The following is a 22,504-nucleotide window of genomic DNA, read 5'->3' on the forward strand; positions in this document are numbered from 1 at the left end:
GAGGGGGCTACTTCACACAGAGAGTGGCGGGAGTGTGGATTGAGCTGCCAGATGAAGTTGTAAATGCGGGCTCACTAACATTTAAGAAAAACTTGGACAGGTATATGGATGAGAGGTGTATGGAGGGATATGGGCCAGATGCAGGTCAGTGGGACTAGGCAGAAAAATGGTTCAGCACAGCCAAGAAGGGCCAAAAGGCCTGTTTCTGTGCTGTAATGTTCTATGGTTCTAAACAAATGGATGGAGGAGAGGGAAAGACAAAAGAAAGTGCAAATGTTGGAATCTGGAGCAAAAACAACACTGCAACAACTCATCAGGTCAAAGCAGCATCACTGGAGGCAAAAGGTAAAAGTCAATATGTCAAGTCAAGATTCTGCTTCAGGTCAGAGATGAAGGGGGCTTAATTGAAGGCTCCTGATAGAGTAAACAGTAAGGGCTTATTCCCCTAGCAATGGGTCAAAAATGACGGAGCATCAGTTTCATTTGACAGAAGCATTAGAGGACGAATGAGGAAACATTTTTTAAAAAATCCCTGATTGCGGTCGAGATCTGGAACTCATAGCTTGAAAAGATGGTAGAGATAGCGACCATCGAAACACTAAAACCACCATTGGGTGTACACTTAAGAGACCATGAACTCAGATGTATGACCGAAAAGCTGGAATGTTGGATTCGGTTGGCGAGATCTGATTTTGCAGTTCGCAAGCACTCAATAGATTGAATGGCCCTCTTCTGTGCATAACTTTTATATTTTTGTAAAATAATAACAAGTAATATAGTGCAGATCGAAATATTTTTAAATCATAACGATTTGGGGATTAGAAGCAAGTGTAATTGAATTAGTATTACAAATCATCTCCGCATTGCAACAATGCAGCTCCCAGCGTTGTGTTTGCTGGATCGGGAAATTTAAAAGAGGACGAAAACAAAAACAAATCCAAACATTAAAAACATGCTGCCGTAACTTTTGCATAGTGTGGAGATGCAACTACCGCCTGCTTTTGTTGATGCAAGTTTGAAGTGGCAGCAGACCGCAGTTCCATCTGACCCAAAGGCTTGGACCGCGCAGGGGCGGTTTCCCATAGCAACGGGCCAAGCCATTTCTCTCTCGCCTGTTCCTTCCCCTCAAACTATCTATCTTCTTCTTTAATCGCCGTCATTCCCCCTCGTTCTTTACTAAGCAGCTTCCTCTGGCATTTGTTGCACCCGCTCACCTTTTATATTTTGCGTCTTTTTCGTTTATTTTGCCTCTTAATTTTAGCCAGGGCATTGCATTTGGATATCTCCTCTAACTCTCCCATGTTTTCTTTTTCTCACATGCGTTCTCCTGTTTTTATTATCCTTCTGCACGCCTGCCACCACTCTCCTCAATTTCCCTCACCCTTGCGCTTCTGCCCATCTCTCTGCAAAACCACGCTTACCTCGTTATTTGCCATTTGCTCTCTTTCCTCCTGGTCATACGTGGAGCCATGCAATTCTGCTTGCTTCTCTCTTCAATCCATTCTCCCCTCTCCCCTCATCTTCCAGGTGATCGAATGATAAGCCGCACTTCAAAGCCGGGACCCCGACAGCTCACGGAAATACCCGAACTGCCGAGCGCTGATTCGCCTCCCTGTTCCTCAACAATTCCCGAGAACTTACGGAAATCCCCGAAGCACCGAGTATCTCGGGGTTTACGAACCCAGGCGATGCGGTGTTGCTGCTTTAAGCCAGACGCGCCACCTACAGGTGAGAATGGTCTTTTGCATCGATTTCAGGTTTCTGGTTCAGCCTGTCGTATCCGCGCCGACTCTTCCGCAGAAAGAGAACCAGATCCTCGTGTGCTCCCGCTCTGCCACATTTTTGCTTTCAACTATCTATCGGATTATCTTTTATTACATCTCTAACACTATGAGAAATAATGGTGGAAAATATAAATAAAATATTATTTGTAAATATTTATTTTTGAGCCTATGAAACCGAGTTCAGGGCCAGCATCTTCCAGTAAGGATGAAAGGCAGAAACGGCAAGATCAGAGAACATTTAATGACAAAGAGCATTGAAGGTTTGATCAGGAAATAAAAGGACATGGGAGGACTGCAGAGTGTTTAGAAGACAATTTATGAAAGAAATTAGGGCAAAAAATTGACGTGAAAATATCCTTGACAACTAAGATTAAGGAGAATCCCATTCTGGAGGACTGGAAAATTGCAAATGTCATTCCACTCTTTAAGAAGGGAGGGAGGCAGAAGAAAGGAAATTATGGGTCAGTTAGCCTGATTTCCATGGTTGGGAAGATTTTGGGCTCTATTATGGTACTATTAAGGCCGCATGGTTTCCTTAAAGGGAAATTTTGCCTGACAAATCTACTGGAATTCTTTGAGGAAATAACAGGCAGGATAGACAAGGGAGAGTCAGTGGATATTGCTTACTCAGATATTCAAAAGGCCTTTAACAAGGTGCCGCACATAAGACCAGAAGAACAGAATTAGGCCATTTGGCCCACCGAGTATGCTGCTCCATTCAATCATGGCTGATCTTTTTTCTCTCCTCAGCCCCACTCCCTGGCCTCCCCCCCCCCTTAACCTTTGATGCCGTGTCCAATCAAGTACCTATCAAGTTCTGCCTTAAATACACCCAATATCCTCGCTTCCACAGCTGCCTGTGGTAATAAATTCTACAAATTCACCACCCTCTGGATAAAAAAAATCCTCTACTTCTCTGTTTTCATCAAGCTATTTAACAAGGTAAGGCCTGTGGTATTACAGGAAGGATAGATGATTGGCTAACTGGCAGGAGGCAAAATATCTGAATAAAGAGGGCCTTTTCTGGTTGGTTGCTGCTGACTCGTGGTGTTTCGCAGGGATAAGTATTGGGGCGGCTTCTTTTCGCATTGTATGTCAATGATTTGGTGACAGAATTGATGGCTTTATGGCCAGGTTTGTGGACAATATGAAGACTTGAGGTGCGCAGGTAGTGTTGTAGAAGCAGGGAGCCTGCAGAAGAATTTAGACAGATTGGGAGAATGGGCAAAGAAGTGACAGATGGAATAGTGTTGGATGTATGGTCATGCACTTTGGTAGAAGGAATAAAGGCACAGATTATTTTCTTAACAGAGAGAACATTCAAAAACCAGGTGCAAAGAGACTTGGGAGTCCTTGTGCAGAATTCTCTAAAGGTTAACTTGCAGGTTCAGTCAATGGTAAGGAAGGCAAATGCAATGTTAGCATACATTTCAAGAGGTCTGTAATATGAGAGCAGGGATATAACACAGAGGCTTTATGAAGCATTGCTCAGGACACACTTGGAGTAGTTTTGGGCCCTTTACCTAAGAAAAGATGTGCTGGTATTGGAGAGGCTCCAGAAAAAGTTCATGAGATTGATTCCAGGAATTAAAGTATTAATGTCTGGTAAGTGTCGGATGGCTCTGGACCTGTAGTCTCTGGAGTTTAGAATAATGGGGGGGGGGGGGGGGAGAGGAGGGGGTGGTATCTCATTGCTACCTATTGAATATTGAAAGTTCTAGATAGAGTCAATGTGGAGAGGATGTTTCCTGTAGTGGGTGAGTCCAGGACCAGAGGGCACAGCTTCATTTAGAATGGAGATAAGGAAGAATTTCTTTAGCTGGATACTGGTGAATCTGTGGAATTCATTGCACAGACAGTTGCAGAGGACAAGTCATTGGCTATATTTAAAGCAAAGGTTGATTGTTTCTTGATTGATCAGAGCATTAAAGGGTATGGGAGAAGGCAGAAGATTGGGGTAGAGAGGAATAATACGTCAGCTATGATAGAATGGTGGAACACACTCAAGGAGCTGAATAGTCCAATTCTGCTCTTGTGTATCTTATGGTCTAATATCAGAATATTCTATATCAGCAAGAAGAGGTAGCCAGAGTCAGTCCCTGAAGGACCAAAGAGGTAATGTAATATACGTGTGTTGGTAGGTGATGTTCTACATGAATACTTCTCATCTGTACTTACCAAGTCAGTTCAGGATGGGGTACATGGGTATTCTGGAGCAGTTCAATATTAATCAAGATGATTTGTTAGACCTAATGGGATGCATAAAGGTTCAGAAATCTCCAGGGTCTATGAGATCTATCCAAAGTTGCTATGGGAAACACGGGATGAAATAGTTGGGACCTTCACAGAGGTCTTTGCATTTTTATTGCTAACGGATGAGTACAAGATTAGAGGATAGCTAATGTTCCTTTAATAAGAAAGTAGCAAGGACATAATAAATAACTACAAGCTGATGAGCCTTACTTCATTTAGCAGTAGGTAAATTAGTATAGAAAGTACTAAGAGATAGAATTTCTGTACATTTGGAAATACAGGGGCTGATTAGAGATAGCACATATTTACATTGGGAAAATCCTTCTTAATGAATTTAGCTGTGCTTTTTGAGAAGTTAATTTAAAAGATTGATGTAGGCAGGATGGTAGGCATTGTCTATAAATTTTAGTAAGGAAGTTGATAAAGGTCTGTGTGGTATGCTATTCCAGAAGGTTAAGGCACATTATCTTGGTGATAGGAGGCAGAGAGTGAGGTAGAAGGATGTTTTTATGATTCAAAGTTTGTGACTTGGTTGCCACACTATAGGAAGGATGTGGTTGCATTGGGGAGAATGCAGAGAGAATTCAGCAAGATTTTGGGAGGAGTTTGATTATGGAGATGGGTGGGTATTCCTCTGAGCAAAGAAGGCTGAGGAATAATTTGGTATAGGTATATAAAATTATAAGATGCACAGATAAGGTATAGACAGAATCACTTTCCTATGATAGGGGGTCAGGCGTAAGTTTAAAATAAGAGGAAGGACTTTTAAAGTGGACTTGAGGGAAAAGGTTTTTTTTTAAACAGAGAGTAGTTGATACTGGGAACTTGCTGCCAAAGAAGGTAGTGGAATCAAATGCAGTCACTATGTATAAGAGACATTTGAACAGGCACATAAATAGCTAAGGCAAGGGAGAATACAAACCTAAAGCAGACAAATGAGTGTAGATCAGCAAAAAGTGGGACAAAGGGCCAGTTTCTGTGAAGCTGAAACGTGCTGTGAAGCTCTATGACTCTGACTTGTTAAAATGAAAAACTGAAAATCGAAGCCATTATTTTGACAAGGATTATACATAAATTTCTTATGCAATAGTTTGTTTGGAATTGTTCAAAATAAAATTGTAGTTTTTACAATTCCTTTCTCATTATTATGTGTGAGCAGTTTGTATTTCCTTTGTAGTTTCTATTTTAAAACTTGTACTGTATATCTTTTTGTGAAAAATTCAGCCGTTTCAAATAAATTTTCACAAAAAGTCTGGTTATAGGAATACTATTCATCTGAACTAGTCCAAACTAATCATAGTGCTCCCAATCACTGCTTTAATGTTTCAATATTTTCCTATGTGAATGATAGGTCTTCAGCTTCTCCACTGCATCGGAAAGTCCTGTCTATGCATTGCTGCATCTGTGCGAAGATACTCCCAACACCACTCTTACTCACCACTCCCAATGTAATTTCCACTATCACTATTTCTTCTGTTGCCATGGTTCAGTTTTAAGTACACCTTACAATATCAGGCAAAATAATCTCGACTTAGTTAATAGATTGCGTAAAGGTGATAAGGAAACTTAGCAATTGTAATCTGTTTAGATGATGAGGCAGAAGTGGATAAAATACAATTTTCCTAACTCCTGCAACTTTTCCCTTATGAAAGTAAAGAAGCAACACAAGAGTAGTTTTAAACAGAGTAAAATGCTGACCTTACTGCTGATTCACTGTGCTCTGATTCACTGAAGTTTAACGTGTCTCTCATTTTATTATAAAGAGAAGCAAATCAGGTGGATGCTATATCTCCAGCCCACAACAAATCAAGTCAGGAAGTAAGTACACTGACCCAGTCTACCCCAGTGCATGTTCTCTTCACTAACATCCGGGGGGGCAAAAGAACAAAGACAAGGAAGTGACTCAAGTCCAGCAAGTGATTATGGTTATAATTATTATGCCCAGTATTGGCTTTGATGTACAAGATGTTTTCAGTGAGAAAAAGAATATGTCAGGAGTCATTTCTGCAAATTGAGATTTTATTTCAGAGCTTATTAAGTGGTCTTTAAGCTAATCTATTCCCAGGGTCTCATTCAAATACTGTTAGAAGACTTTTCAGATTGAACTGCTGAACATCCCTTGCTCTCTTTAATCATTCACATGACAATACAAACTGTGACATATTCCATATATTAATATGAATAATTATTAAAAAGATTATAAATGATCTTGAATATAAAAAGCACAAAATCACCAATTCACATATACATATAGATGCAAAAACATTCAGTTCTTACATTTTAATCAGATCTAAAGTCAGTATCAAAGGCTCATTTGACATTCAAATCATGCGAAGTTAACATTCAACAATATGCTCTTGCAGACAGTATAAAAGAGTTAAAAGAGTGAGGATCACTCCAAGTTATAGGCAGCTTGGGTTAGAGGTTCCTGAAGTGAGTTTCACAGAACATTTTCTTTTACTTTTCTTTCTGGGGTTAACAGTAGTGCTGCATTAAGGGAATCCCATTCCTTGGAATCATCAGTTGTTTGTGGTCTAAAATTCTCATAATGCATCATGTATTTGATTCAGCATTGGGTAATCATAAACATTTCCGAACAGCGTACTCTTTTTGTCACAGCTTTGAGGTGTAATTTGGTTCTATACACAACTCTTTACAGGTCTCAACAAAAATCTAGAGGCACAGTGTTTTATAAGACTAAGATTGTTAACAAATCAACTCAGTAATTCCAGAAAGAATGGACAGAATCCCAGAATAGTCTGTGTCAAACTGATGTCTCTCAGATTTACTCAGCAAAGTTGTTCAAGGACAATACTGGATTTTAGCAACTAGAAGGAGAATTTGTGTATCTTTTTGTTAGTGGCTAGTAAAACAAATTCACCCACTTAACAAGTCAAGCTAGAGTTAAAATGTAGCAAGAATTCAGTAGAAAATACAAATTTTTTTTTAGAAAAGTTAATGTCCTTGACTGACTTGAAGACACTTGAACACATGGGAAAATTAATTTCGCCATGAACCAGATATTTTTAATTCCTTTTCCAATAAGTGAGCCAAAATAGATTATTCCTTAGTAATTACTTAGACAGAGATTTAATTTCAATTTGTGGTACACTATAAGTTACTGTTTAAATGCCTTTGTGTGTTACTTCAACAGAATTATTAACCTGTTTATATTAAGTAGGTTAATGACTGTATTAAAATAGTATACACAACATTTAACACAAAAGGTTATTAGCCAGTGTAACATCAAAGAAAATTAATGCCCCTGGGTGGTTCAAGAAACACTGATAGGTTAAGACTTCATTACTAATACTTTGGGTGATGTCAGCCCTTGAATTTAAAGCAAAATGCTTGTTATTATTGAAGCTTTGACAAGAATAGCAGAGGCCAATACAAATGAAGGCCTGTAATGGGGCTTGATTAAAAACAGAAAACGTTGACACATTGTAAGTTTGGTTCAGTAACAGCAAGCATAGGTGAAAGAGGAATTAACTGGAGAAGCTGAAGTTGTTCTCCTAGCAGGACAGAAAGCAAAGGTGTAACTTATAGTGTTTTCAGGAAATATGAAGCATTTTGATCAAAAGAACAATGATGGCCTGTTTCCAGTAGCAGGGAGCTGGAGAGTGAGGAAAAAGATCTTGATAAAAGACCCACTGGCAAGACTTTGAGAATTATTTTTGATGCAGGAAGATGTTTGATTGGAGAAAAGCAAATTGGTTACATTTCAAAGCGAATTAGTTATACACTTGTGAGGCAAAACATTTCTGGGGTATTGGCACATCGGTATCAATGCTGACTTTCTTAGCTGTGTGATCCATGAATTACAATGATAGTCTACTGATTAGATTACTGTAAACACAAACCAATTCGCTGTGCATTCTGGCTTCTCAGAACAGGGGACCTTAGACAATACTGAGTAAAACACATAAAATGCTGGAGGAACTCAGCATGTCAGGCTACATCTTTGGAGTGGAATAAACAGTCAACATTTCAGGCCAACGCTGGCCAGTGGTATGGTGGCATCCACATTGGACTTCGAGGCAAGTGGTCCCGGATTTGAATCCTGCCGGCTCCTAGCATGCTTTCCATCCATGCAGGATTGAGTGTTGCACTAGCAACTCGGCCTCGTAAAAAACAAATGCTAAAGAAATGACAAGGTTGCCACCCATGTGCCATGTGCAGAAAGGAACAACAATTTCAGCCCAAGGCCCTTTATTAGGATGGAAAGAAATGGTGTCTGCTTGAAACATTGACCACTTATTCCTCTCCATAGATGCTGCCTGACCTGCTGAATTCTTCCGGAATTTGTGTATGTTTTGCTCAAGATTTCCAGCACCTGCAGAATCTCTTGTGTTTGTAACAATATTAGCTTCTGCATGGATCCAGTTATAAAAGGACTGTGTGAAGTCAATCATGGCAACCTTCCCTTGATTGTCACAAGCTGCTAATCAAGAACTTGAAGAAACACCAATAAGTTGTCAGATGTGAGTAGTATACTGAATCATCTGTGTAACACAATAGTTTGGGCCATCCTAAGGAGCTGTTGGTAACGTGAACAATATTTCACAGAGTCAACTAAACTACCTGACTTGACAACCCTCCTACCATTCTACATAATCACATCATGTCTACTGCATGTACCTATAACTTGCCAAGGCTTTATTCAATGGCACTTCTCAAATCCATTAACTTTTATTATTAAGAAGGACAAACTTCAAAGGCACTGAGAAAGTTTACTACTGGCCAAGGCCTACTTAAGTCATATTGTACAACATTTGAAAATACAGTATATTCCTGTCTCTATATGATATCGTGACTGATTTATTATAGGGTAAGGAGAGGGAAGCAATATTTATCAGCAGACAGTTCAGGGAACATAGATTTTATTAACAGGGTAATTAGAATCAGGAACTCCTCCTGCTTATAGCAAAAATTATAGGTGGAAATAGAATCAATCTAAGTCTTTATTGAATGGGTGTGGGGAAAAAAATTACATACCCATGACAGTGTGGCTAGGCATAGCTCAAATACCATCTATAAATTTGCTGATGATACTACCATTGTTGGCAGAATCTTAGATGGAGATGAGAGGGTGTACAGGAGCGAATTATACCAGCTAGTTGAAAGGTGTTGCAGCAACACCCTTACACTCAGTGCCAGTAAGACTAAAGAACTGATTGTGGGCTTCAGAAAGGGTAAGACAAGGGATCACATACCAATCCTCATAGAGGAATCAGAAGTGGAGAGAGTGCATAATTCCTAGTTCTTGGGTGTCAAGGTCTCTGAGGATCTAACCTGGTCCAACATATCAATGCAGCTATAAAGAAGGCAAGATGGTGGCTATATTTCATTAGGAGTTTGAAGAGATTTGGTTTGTCATCTAAGACTTCTACAGATGTACTGAGAACATTCTGATAGGCTGTTTCACTGTCTGAAACTGGGGGCGGGGAGTCGCTACTACACAGGATAGAAATAAGTTAAAGAAAGTTATAAGTCAGCTCCATCTTGGGTACTAGCCTCCATAGTATCCAAGACATCTTCAAGGACTGGTGTCTCAGAAAGACGGTGTCCATCATTAAGGACCCCCATCACCCAGGCCATACTCTTTTCTCACTGTTACCATCAAGAAAGAGGTACGGAAGCCTGAAGGCACACATGCAGCATTTCAGGAACAGCTTCTTCCCCTCCGCCATTGATTCCTAAATGGCTATTGAACCCATGACCACCACCTCACTTTTATTATATCTGTTTTAGCAATATTTTAAATTTAACTATTTAATATGCATATATATACTTACTGTAATGAATATACTTATTTTCCCTATATTATCACGTATTGCATTGTACTGCTGTCGTTAAGTTAACAAATTTCACAACACATGCCAGTGATAATTAACCTGATTCTGATTCTGACCTACAGGGCTGTAGGGAGAGAGCAGGGAGATGGCACTGACCAACTGACCAGATTGCTTTACTAGAGCTATGTATAAAACAGTGCTAAAACAATTCTATGATTTGGTGAAAGTTTTACAAGTCCTTACCTTTCATCGTGTAGGCTACACAAGGACTGAAGATCATGCTTGTGAAGCCTTCATTCCATGAAAGAATTAAGCTAACCAAACAAGCTTCCTTATTCACACGTGCTTTGTATAAGTAAATCAATGTTGTAAGTTATGAGTTGAAGGCTTTAATATTTTCTATGTGGTGTTTTGTTCTACCCACCTAACACGATGTCATGGTTCAATATAAGAATCCCATTTCTGACTAAACTACAATATGTAGGGAAAGCAGCAGAATATAAGACCAAAACCACTGAGGTAGGGGCCAAAAGATGAAAGGTTCTATAGTGGATGTATACTCTTCTGTGTTGATCTTAAACATACACTAGGAAAAATAACTATTCTACCAATCTTCCTCTAAAATCCAGGTTGGGAAATTGTCTTGAGGCAATATGTATCCTCTTAACTTATTCTGATCCAAGCTTCTTCACATAAGCAAAAATGAAAGAGAAACTATAAATGCTGGAAAACTAAAACAAAACCAGAATTGTTGGAAATACTCAGCAGGTCAGACCACATCTGTGGATAGAGGGAGAGAATTAACATTTCAAGTTGAAGACCCTTCATCAGACACTGTTCTAATGAAAGGTTTTTGACCTAATATGTTAAATGACTCTCTGCATGGTAACCAAAATAAGACAATCATTAAAATCACTTGGAGACTCTCTAAGATTTTATGAAATAATTCATTGTACTTCTGCACCTAAACAGCCGGAAAAGCAGGGGTTTGAGACTAGATATCTCCCAAAGGCCTTAATTAAAGTTGTTGATTTATACAACAGGGAAACAGGCTCTTCACCCCAACTCTTCCATGTCAACCAAAGGCCTAACTGAGCTAGTCCCATTTACCTGTGCTTGGCTCCATATCTCTTCAAACTTTTCCTGTTGATGTTCCTGTGTAAATGTCATTTAAACATTGTAATTGTACCCAACTCTACCACTTCTAACTGGCAACTCATTCCTACCACTTTCTGTGTAAAAAGAAATATTTGCCACACATGCCCCCTTTAAGTCTTTTCCCTCTCACCTTAAACCAGTGTCCTCTTGTTTTAGATTCCTCTACTTTGGGATAAAGACAGTGACCTTATCTATGCTCCTGAGGGATGACAGTAGAGGTACATTTTATATACACTACAAAGTCATCACTCAGCTTCCTACATTCCAGGGAAAACAGCCCCCATTTATCCAGTATAGGCAACATATTCAGAGTCACAGAGTAATACAGCACGGAAATGACCCTTTAGCCCAAGCTAAACCCTGCCAGCCAAGCTAATCCCATTTCCCAGTGCTTGACCCATAACACTAAACATTTCCTATTCCTGTACCTGCCAACTTTGAGCAGCACATCATCAACTTCTGTATTTAATTGAGCCCAGTGCTGCCAAGAATTGCACGTCTCACTTTAGCAGGGGAATCTCAGAGCAAACTACCATATCATAGTTTGGAGCTTTACATCCAAGGATATGGATTGTATTGAAAGGCCAGGCAGCTAGGCAGAGTGGGTGGGGTGGCTCTGTTGGTAAAAAATAAAATCAAACCCTTATAAAGAGCTGAAATAGGATCCGAAGATGTAGAGTCCTTGTGGGTAGAGAAACTGCAAGGGTAAAGATATCCTGATGGTAATTACATACAGGCCTCTGAACCATGATGTGGACTACAAATTACAATGGGAGATAGAAAAGGGCAACGTTATTATAGTCATGGGTAATTTCAATATGCAGATAGACTGGGAAAATCAGGTTGGTGCTGGATTCCAAGACAGAGAACTTGTAGGATATCTATGAGATGCCTTTTTCGAGCACCAGGGGAAGGCTATTCTGGATGGGTGTTGTGAAATGAACTGGATTTGATTATGGGGCTCAAGGTAAAGGAACCCATAGGAGATAGTGATAGTAATGTGATAGAGTTCACATATGTGAAAGTCTGATCTGTCAGTGTTATAGGGCATGAGAGAGGATCTGGGAAAAGTTGATCGAATGGGGACAATAGTAGGGATAACAGCAGAACAACAATGGCTGGAGTTTCTGGGAGAAATTCAGAAGGCGCAGGATAGATGCAGTATGTCTCAAAGAAATATTCTAAAGGCAAGAGAAGTCAAAAACAACATAAAAGCAAAAGTGAGGGCATATTATAGAGCAAAAATTAGTGGGAAGCTAGAGGATTGGGAAGCTTTTAAAAATTGTCAGAAGGCAACTAAAAGATGAAATATAATGGTAAGCTAGCCAACAGTATCAAAAATGATACCAAAGGTTTTTTTCAGATATATAAAAAGTAAAAGAGAGGCAGTACAAGATATATGACCACTGGAGTGGTAGTTCAAGGAAATGGAGGATGAACTGAAGTATTTTGCATCTGTCTTCATTGTGGAAGACTCCTAGTAGTATGCTGAAAATTTAGAAGTGAGTGCAGTTGCTACTATTAAGGAGAAAGTGCTTGGGAAGCCGAAAAGGTCTGAAGGTAGATGTCACCTAGATCAGATGGACTACACCCCAGAGTATTGAAAGAGGTGGTGAAGAGATTGTAGAGGCATTAGTAATGATGTTTCAAGAATCAATAGATACTGGCATGGTTTTGGAGGACGAGAAAATTGTAAATGCCACTCCACTCTTCAAGTGAGGGAGGCAGAAGAAAGGAAATTATAGGCCAGTTAGCCTGACCTCAGTGGTTGGGAAAATTATTAAGGATGAGGTTTCAGGGTACCTGGGGGAACATGACAAAATAGCCCAAAGTCAACATGGTTTCCTTAAGGGAAAATCTTGCCTGACAAAGCTGTTGGAATTCTTTGAGGAAATAACAAGCAAGATAGACAAAGGAGAATTGGTGAATGTTGTGTACTTGGATCTTCAGAAGGCCTTTGACAAGGTACCATACATGAGGCTACTGAGCAAAATAAGACCCCTTGGTGTTAGAGGGCAGTTACTAGCACGGATAGAGCATTGGTGATTGGCAGGAGGCAAAGGGTTTCTGATTGGCTGCCAGTGACTAGCAGTATTCCACCAGGGTCTGTGTTGGAATCAGGGTTTTTTTTGTATTATTTATCAATGATTTGGATGATGAAATGAAGGGTTTGTGGCCAAGTTTGCAGATGATGTGAAGGTTGATGGAGGAACAGGTAGTGTTGAGGAAAGAGGCAGGCTGTAGAAGAACAAATTAGGAAGTGGTAGATGGAATATAGGTCCGGGAAGTGTATGGTCACGTACTTTGGTAGAAGGAATAAAGGCGTAGATTATATTCCAAACTGGAAGAAAATTCAAAAATCCGAGGTGCAAGGTGACTTGGGAATCCTCGTTCAGGATTCCCTAAAGGTTAACTTGCAGGTTGAGTTGGTGGTGGGTAAAGCAAATGCAATGTTAGCATTAATTTCAAGAGGACTAGAGTATAACAGTAAAAATGTATTGCTGGGGCTTTAAAAGGCACTGTTGAGGCCTCACTTTGACTATTGTGAGCATTTTTGAGCCTTTTATTTAAGAAAGGATGTGCTGACATTGGAGAGGATTTGGAGGAGGTTCATGCAAATGATTCCAGGAATTTAATGTGTTACTGTATGAAGAGCGTTTGATGGATCTGGTCCTGTACTTGCTGGACTTAGAAGAATGATGGGGGATCTTATTGAAACCTATCAAATGTTAAAAGGCCTAGGAGGAGTGGATGTGGAGAGGATGTTTCCTATACTGGGGGAGTCTAGGACCAGATGGCAAAGCCTCAGAATAGAGGTACGTCCATTTAGAAAGGGGAAGAGGAGGAATTTCTTTAGGTAGGGGGTGGTGTATCTGGATTTTGTTGCCACAAGTGGCTGTGGGGGCCTGGTTACTGGGTGCATTTAAGGCAGTTTCATAGACTCTTGATTTCTCAGGGCATGAATGATTTTGGGGCGAAGGCAAGAGAATGAGGTTGAGAGGGAAAATGGATCAGCCAGGAAGAAATTGCCGAGCAGTTTTGACTGGCTGAATGGCCTAATTCTGTCCTTATGCCTTATAGTCTATAATGTTATTTTTCATCATTTTGGATTGATTTCATAATTTTATTGAGGTTATCTGACATAATTTTATTCTGCTATAAACATTACATGAATAACCCAATTACCATGTATACTGATTCAGTATGAGAGATCTTGTGAATCTTTTCTGTACCCTTTCCAGCTTAATGGCATCTTTCCTATAGCTAGGTGACCAAAACTTCCACATTTACCCACTTGGAAATGTAGCTGTGGTCATTTTAATTATATTATTTAGTTTTAATTTGCTAATTTTAAGATATTCAGAATGCAAAAAAAGATGCAATAAAATTTGAAAAAAAAAAAGGCTATTGAGAATAGGAAGCTCTCCCTTAGTAAAATACTGCATACACAGACTGGATGATAGTGAAGAGAAAACTGACCACTGGTTTCATACATACTTTTGATGAGTTGGGTAGGCTCACGGGTATGATAATGGCCCCCAGTTCCTCTAAAATACTGTTGTGAAATTAAAACTGGCAATTCATTTCCTCCCAGAGCAGAAAATGATTTCAAAGGTGAATGCACGCCGCAGCTAAATAACCAAAAAGAGCTTGTCATGCCATGATGACTGCACATATGGGTCATTGCTAGAAACTTTTTGAAATCAAATGAAATAATATCCTGAAGAATTTAGTGCTCCCAAGAAGGAAGACTATTAGAGAATAGAAAGGAAGATGTGAGTTAAAAGAGAGTTTTGATGCTAATGTCCCTTAAGGAGCAAATTACCTATAGATAGTGAGCTAAAATTTTATTATAGCCAAGGCCTATTTTAATTTTTGGACTAAAAATTCATGATGTAACTTGCTAGGCTGGGACTAAGAGATTGAAAGGTGTCTTGGATGCAAGGCATTCTTTGACAAGGAGGTTGAGCTGAATCCAAAAGAATGACTGCCCTGTTTGATTCAATTTAATTTAGGGCACTTGCCTCCTGGGCAGCAGTCCAAACAATTCCTGTAACTGGTGAGGAGAGGAGATGGGCAGGATTGGGGAGATGAGATTGTGTAGTAGCTCTGAAGAACATTTTGGGGCAGGAAACAGGAGGGTCAGTGGAATCTGGAATTGGTAAGCAAGCCTCAGTCAAACTGGCTTGATGCCAGTGCTGATAGATTCGTTTAGAGATTTCAGGAAAGGTTGTCTTGCTCCTTATTAGGAAGTGTGTGTGCCAACTGCTTGGAATGCCTACAATTTATATAAGGCCAGTATGGAATCAGTCATATTTTACTTGTTCCCAAGCTGTACAGCATTGTACCGCACCAGTTAAAGGGTGAATGAAGCCCAAATTCATAGAGTCATGTAGAAAGACAGCAAGTTGTCAGGCCCTTTAACTCACTCAGTGACCATGAAGCATTCATTTACACTAATCCTATTTTTTTTATTCTTGCCTCATCTATTTTCCCCAGATTCCACCACTCACCTACACATTTGGGCAATTTTACAACAGCTAATTAAGCTACTAACCTCCATGTCTTTGGGATGTGGGCAGAAACCTGAGCACCCAAGGGAAACCAATGTGGTCACAGAGAGAATGTGCAAACTCTATGCAGAGTGCACCCGAGGTCAGGATTGAACCTGGCCCTCTGATGCTGAGAGGCAGTGGTTCTGATTGCTTCAGTCCTACCTTCACTAGTCCTTGAGTGGTTCTGAAGCAAGGTGTTTTATCATTGCCAAAATCAACAATTAAAGACATATTCTCAGTTCTGCCAATTAACCAAAATAGTTCAGATGTCTTCATGGATTTTCAGCTATTCCAGTTTCTAACAAATGCATTACATTATGTGCCTCATAGTTAATAAAGTGTCTTCTAAAAAATGATCTTCTCTTGCACTCTTTTCACAGAAAAATATACATTAAAAAAGTACCTGTGTCTTACAAAAAACACAGCCAATAATATTTCAAGTGTTTTAAGGGAAGACATCTGACTATAAAATTATATAGTTAATTGGAATAATATACAGGTGCATGCAGTTCTGAGAACCATCCAGTCAAGTTTGCAGGAATGTTCACATATGTGTGCACATGCTTGTGAGTTTAATACTGGCCATAAGATTGGCGCTTCAGTGCTGAAGAAAATATTGGAGTTGCAGCATTGACTTCCACAAATCAATTGCACGGTCCGGAGATCGTTGCAATGTCTTGTTAATTTCACTGTGGTTGTAGACAAACAATGTATGTCACAAGTTACAATCTGATCACTTAGATGTCCTCATATCCAGCATTTCAGGACGGTACAGATACTTCCAGATAGCATAGTAATGGATCCCGGCACCAATGGCCACAAAGAGGTGCCATATTGCATGTGCAAATGGAATCCGTCCATCGCTCTTGAAGAACAGCATTCCCATGGTGTAGAAGACACCGCCCACCAGCAGTTCAAACAGTCCTTCAGTATTAGGCTAACTCAAGAGAACAAGAAGAGATCTTTATTTCAATAAAGCACTTTGTTAGTATTTGCTGTCAATGTTATTAAATTGCATGCACCTTACCTTGAAAAATATTATGGCAAACAAATGGCTTCACTAACATATCTGCACCTTGCCAACACTTCCTTCTCCATGGCTGCCATGGTAGTGTAGCAGTTAGCAAAATGCTTTTACAACTCCAGAGATTGTTGGAGTTCAATTCCAGTGTATGAGTGTCCTTATACAAGAGTCTTTGTATGCGTTCCCCATGGGTGCTCCAGTTTCCTCCCACTGTCCAAAGTGGGTAGGTTAATTGGTCATTGTAAATTGTCCCATGATCAGGTTAGGGCTAAATCAGGATTGTTAGGGATTGCTGGGGTAGCATGGTTCAAAGGAACAGAAGGGCCTATTCCACACTGTATCTTTAACTAAATAAAAAAATTAAGGAATATCATCAATTTTCGTGAACTTTCACAAAGCAATTTTCAAGTAGTTTTGAACTATAATCTCTGTTGTAAAATCAAGAAATGATTCATTGATTTGAACACAGAATGTTCCTGTAAGTATTACCGAGTTAATGACTAAATCATTTATTTTATTTTAGCACTAATTGGGAAATGGTTAACATGCTTTAAAGGCAGGTTAGCTGTGTTCATTTCTGATTGGCTGTAATGGAGGCTTTGACATACTGCTACGTATCTTTTCATTAGGAAACAATTGTGACTCAAGTGGTTTGAGCAAATGGTAGTTTGACACTCCAATGTAATATAGAGATAGTGCTGGCTTACTAAGAGCATTGCTATTCAGCTAAGATGTTAAGTGTGGTCAGTTTGGTCCTCTTAACTTGTGGGATTCACTGGGTGTGAATTGGTAAACTATTCCCTGCACTTCAACGTGCTTCAGAAATACTTAATGTTTGCTCCTAAGTCTGCGACACTTCCTTTAGAGGTATCAGTACCTAGACTTTACAAGCATCACTGTATGAAAAGATAAATAAAGATACAAAGCATTGATAATATCTTAATGTTGAATGGATCAGAATTAAGAAAAAGGCAACCTCTTACCATTGACAGGATGACAAGTGCAGGAAAGATGCCCATTACCATGTAGCAGATCAGTTCCACAATTTTATACCTAGATACAGGATAGAATTTTGAGAATGACTATATTGGGTACATCATGGATGAACAACTCATAATAATGTCCCTGCTCTTCATGTTGCAGAAAGCATAACAGAAAATAGTTAGGGTTCTGACATTAGTAATGATTTCTCAAATTGATAATTCATTGTGCAGGCATGAATATGCTCAGGTAGACCTCGACATTAAAAATGTTTGTAGACTATCTCTGTGGTCTTAAAATTTGACCTTATGTTGGATTTTTCTTAACCATGACATGTAGTGAATGGAAATGACTGGCCTGAATAGAATTGCATCACATTAGATCATCCAGGATGGCAATAGTCATTGAGTTTAGTGAACAGACAAGTGCCTGGTAACCACCTCAAGTTTCATGGATTTGTTATTCTGATACAGCATATCATCATTACTGGTATCTTCACATAGAAAGTCTGGTCTACATCTGGTGTAAGTGTCACTAATACTGCTCCTGGCAACAACATAATTGTAACTTTTAATTCAGTACAGTGATTAGCCAACACAAAGGAGGAAGAACTCAAAGGGAAAGGGGCCACTGTAGATTGAAAGCCCATATGAAAATCAAAATAGCTCCAATCCAAAGAGGTTTGAAAACAGGTTATTTCTCATTCTAACCTTCCCAGACATCTAAGGAGAGAACAAGCTCAAGGGCTGACTAGCAAGAATAAAGGCAATGATTACAGATGATGTAAAAATCAAAAACCAGGACAGAGCACCAGAAAACTGAATGAAAATGATAAAAGGATTGTAATATATTGGAATAGAGGAGGGGAGGAAGTTAAAAGAGGGTTTAATAGTTGTGTTGATTCATGTATTACTATTCATAAGAAAACTGATGGCAGAGCTTATAACTGGATGACGTATAAAGAGGCAAGGACATGTTTTATATCAAGGAATACTAACTTCAGGCTTATTGTGACTATGGCACATTAACCTAGAATGGGCATCATTAAAATGACTCCATCAAAAAATAGAACAAAATAATTTGTAGAAACATATGGGAAATAATGTCTTGAGACTCTAATACAAATTAGATTGTGATCAATCTAGACAGTTATTGCTGAAAAAGAACAAACCTGAAGATTGAACTTCCTACTGTTTAAAGTGAGACCAAGACCAATGCAATATGTTTGGCTTCTAGTTGATTGGATTTGACTGTAACAGTAATGTTATCCTGCATCTTGTTTTAACGCAAGTGCCTGTTAGAACAAATTGATGGTAAGTTACAGCAGCACAGCCATTCGATTATATGTGGAGAAAATCTATTTATATTGTGCATTCAATAACTTCAAACATGCCCTTTTCAATTCGGCAAATACACAAGGCTTAAACATATGTAATAGGACCACAGACTATGGACTGGAGTGTGGATTGGCGATTGTATTATTTCACCTTCAATACCTGGGCAGAGTTCTGCTCACAAAACGAATGTTCTCTCTGCGTCGGCCTAAACAAAACTTCCTGAGTTCAAACTCCAGAGAGCAAATGTGTGCAACTCAAAACCTTAACAGGGAATGATGGATCCAGTTAAACAGAATTACTTTGGATATGAGAAATGGTTAAGATTATGCCTCTGAGACAGAGCTTGATCAAAGCAAAGAGAACTCTGTACAGTGTGTGACTGAGAGAGCTTGCGTTGTGATGTTGAATAATAAAAGTAAAAACGTGTTTCCTACTGTCAATGCCAACATCCCTATAGTAAAGGAACCAAATTATATCGGCTTGTTAATAAAAGGTTTATAGCATTAATAATTTTGTAAAAATTAACAAGGTGTGGGAAATTCAGAAATTATTACAACAGCTTTTTGTTATTTCATTTTTTTCTTTAATGAAGGAGGTTATTAAAACATAAGTCCATTACTTCTGACTATTTGACCTTCACCAAGCCAGCAGACCTCAAAAAAAGTTATATCTTTATTTATTTCTTGAGAATACAGCATAGAATAGCCCCTTTCAGCCCTTCGAGGCAAAACTACCCTGTAATCCCCTAATTCAACCTGAGCCTAATCATGGGACAATTTACAATAACCATTTAACCTACCAACCGGTACGTCTTTGGACTGTGGATGGAAACCCATGCCGTCATGGGGAGAACGTACAAGTTCCTTACAGGCAGCGGTGGGTATTGAACCAGTGTCACCTGCACTGTAAAGGGTTGTGCTAACCACTATACAGATGATTTAAAGATTTAATTGTTAATTGGTTACTGCAAATTGCCCCTTTCTCTAAATAAATAAGAAACAGATCAGAGTGGAGTTGATTTCAGAGACAAAAGAAGGTGCAGGGATTCAGGGAGATAAGAGAGAAACAGGGATTGGTGGGAGCCAGCACAGTCTAGATGGAATGAATGACTTCATGGGATGCAGGATGATGGCAGCAGAAGTTCATAAGAATTACGCTTTGGTTATTAATGAGATATTTAAGACAGTTGAAAGATTCGATAAGGTTGTAGATAAATATTATTTTTCCTGTTTTGAAAGTTTGCAACTAAGGACTAATATCTGGTTCAAGGAAGCTTGCCACAACCTTTCTAAGGGCAAACACAAATGTTTAGAGATGCCCAAATCTTATTTTTTTAATCCCTTGAAACTAGACATGGAGATGGTGTGTCTTGGAAATCAGGCTAGAAGGTCTACTGACAATTTCATAACTGAAGCCCGTACATTTTTGCTGTGCAAGGAAATTAAATAATACCAAACCAGGACAATTTGCTGGTATTGAGATCAACCATGACCTCCTAATTGGTAGAACTAACTCAAAGGGATGTTTCTCCTGTACTGGTCTGTACCTATGTTCTTCCGAACTGCAGCTTATCCTGTGTATGAGTGTAGATTTATAAATCTAACAAAATTCAGCATGGTCCCATCTCTGCATGAGAGTTTACCAATAACATTGGGATAGTTGGTTTGTATTTTCAATGTTTGATTAATGTTGATTATCTTTTATTCTCCTAGTCTTGTTGTTACAAATAGAAGCCTTTATGAAGTATTAGCATATAATTAAGTGTAATTTTTAAAAAATTATAAGTATTCTAGTCTCTTAATGAGCTGATCTATAACGTCTTGTGTTTGGCACAGTATTCTGATTGCGAAGATGCACTGGTGCTATTCCTAGACCAACCTCAAAGGGGCACAGTAGGTTTAACATTCAGTTTTTGTTATTGGTAAGACATTCGTTCTTGGGAGTAGAAAATAGTGATGTCAGGATAAGTGATCGAGAGGTGTGGTGCAATGAAAATCCAGGACTCTGATCTTGCGTGTTGGTGCAATAAAATTGCTTTTGGCAGTTTTACAGAACAGGTGGACACAATAATATGAGGGGTGATTGATAGGTTTGTGGCCTAAGGTAGAAGGAGTCAATTTTAGAAAACCTAGCACATTTATTTTTCAACATAGTCTCCTCCTACATTTACACACTTGGTCCAGTGGTAATGGAGCATACGGATCCTTCTTTGTAGAAATCGGTGTCTTGGACCTCCATAAGTGGTCCACAGCAGGGGTAATTGATAAGTTTGTGGCCTATGGTAGAAGGAGGTGAGTTAATAACTTTCTGCATAATCACTCAAAGAGTTGAACTGCATGTGCATGTAATGAGAGCTATATAACTCATTTCCTTCTAACTAGGCCACAAACTTATCAATCACCCCGCTGTGGACCACTTCTGGAGGTCCAAGACGCCAACTTGTACAAAGAAGGATCTGTATGCTCCATGACCACGGGTCTAAGTGTATAAATGTAGGAGGGGACTATGGTGAAAAATAAAAATGCTAGGTTTTCTAAAATTGACTCCTACCTTAGGCCACGAACTTATAAATCACCCCTTGTAAGTCCATACCAGCCCCATCTCACTACGCTCTTCATTTCTGTTTCACTTTCAGTCAATCTAGGTACTCACCGTTCATGAAACAGAAACACATAGACAGTTCCAATGCAGGCCATTATCCAGATGATCCAGCGCATGTGAGATGCCCAGGGGCCCAGCTCCCGCAGATTCAGCCTGTTGTAGAACACAGTAGCATTGATTCAGTTCAAAATGGCAGGTGTGGTTAAAAAAACTAGGATTTTGGGACAGCAGAGAACTCATTGGTACAGGCATTACTAATTCAACTTAGCTGGTTAGAGGTGTGGGGATTGTTTGTAAAATGATATTAAGTATTCACCTTTGAATTAACATTGTTGGTATGAAAAAGAAGAGAGATGTCAAGAGCAGCTTCCTCAGCCTGAGAGTTGTCAGATCATGAAATGCTTTGACAGAAACCATTACAACTTTTAAGGGAATGGTGTTTCAATATTTGAAGTCACGCAAGTTAAACAGGCATGGAAAGAGTGTTAAAATAATGGGATTAATTTTTCAGTTGCTCTAGGTAAAAGCTAGCACAGACCTAATGGGCCATATGGCCTTTGGTTGTAATTAAATTTTATGATGTTATTGTCTTTATAGTTGCCTGCTGCAATAATACTATACTTGAAAACTCCATTTGCTCCTAATTTTCCCTGAGTTACAAAAGAAAAAGTTTATCTTGAGTTTTGATCATGTATCTGATTTCTGATTTTACATATATTTCATATTTCCTTATGACAAAGGAAACCATTCGGCCCACTGAGTCCATGCAGTTCTTGCAGCAATCTCACTAATGCCATTCCCTCATTTGTTTCCCTGTAACCTATTCTCCTTCACATGCCTACCAACTCCACCCTAATTCTCATGACCCTTACTTGCATGAAGGGTAATTCGCAGTATGCAGGGATGTGGGAAACCAGAGGACCTGGGAGAAGTCCATACTGTTACAGAGACCAAGTGCAAACTCTGCATACAGAAGACCAGAGAGCAGGAGCAAACCCAGGTTGCTGGAGCT

At 39.3% G+C, this 22,504-nt stretch overlaps 2 protein-coding genes across 3 annotated transcripts in view; both read right to left on the reverse strand.

The window, feature by feature from the left end:
- The window catches only part of radil (Ras association and DIL domains), a 100,228-nt gene extending 98,555 nt beyond the window's left edge, over positions 1 to 1,673 (reverse strand). Inside the window, exon 1 of the mRNA XM_073060656.1 lies at positions 1,422 to 1,673. The gene's annotated coding sequence lies outside the window, so the exon portion shown is untranslated. The remainder of the gene's footprint in view (positions 1 to 1,421) is intronic.
- A 4,397-nt stretch (positions 1,674 to 6,070) lies between these two features.
- Positions 6,071 to 22,504, reverse strand: part of LOC140735498 (monocyte to macrophage differentiation factor 2-like) — a 103,938-nt gene continuing 87,504 nt past the window's right edge. For both annotated transcript variants that reach the window (XM_073060657.1, XM_073060659.1), the window contains exons 6-8: positions 21,544 to 21,645; positions 17,557 to 17,626; positions 6,071 to 16,486 (exon numbers count right to left, since the gene is read on the reverse strand). In XM_073060657.1, coding sequence (XP_072916758.1) covers positions 16,283 to 16,486; positions 17,557 to 17,626; positions 21,544 to 21,645 — 376 coding nt within the window. In that variant the 3' untranslated portion in view covers positions 6,071 to 16,282. The remainder of the gene's footprint in view (positions 16,487 to 17,556; positions 17,627 to 21,543; positions 21,646 to 22,504) is intronic.

The sequence above is a fragment of the Hemitrygon akajei genome, chromosome 11 (assembly GCF_048418815.1).
Source record: "Hemitrygon akajei chromosome 11, sHemAka1.3, whole genome shotgun sequence".
Lineage (NCBI taxonomy): Eukaryota > Metazoa > Chordata > Chondrichthyes > Myliobatiformes > Dasyatidae > Hemitrygon > Hemitrygon akajei.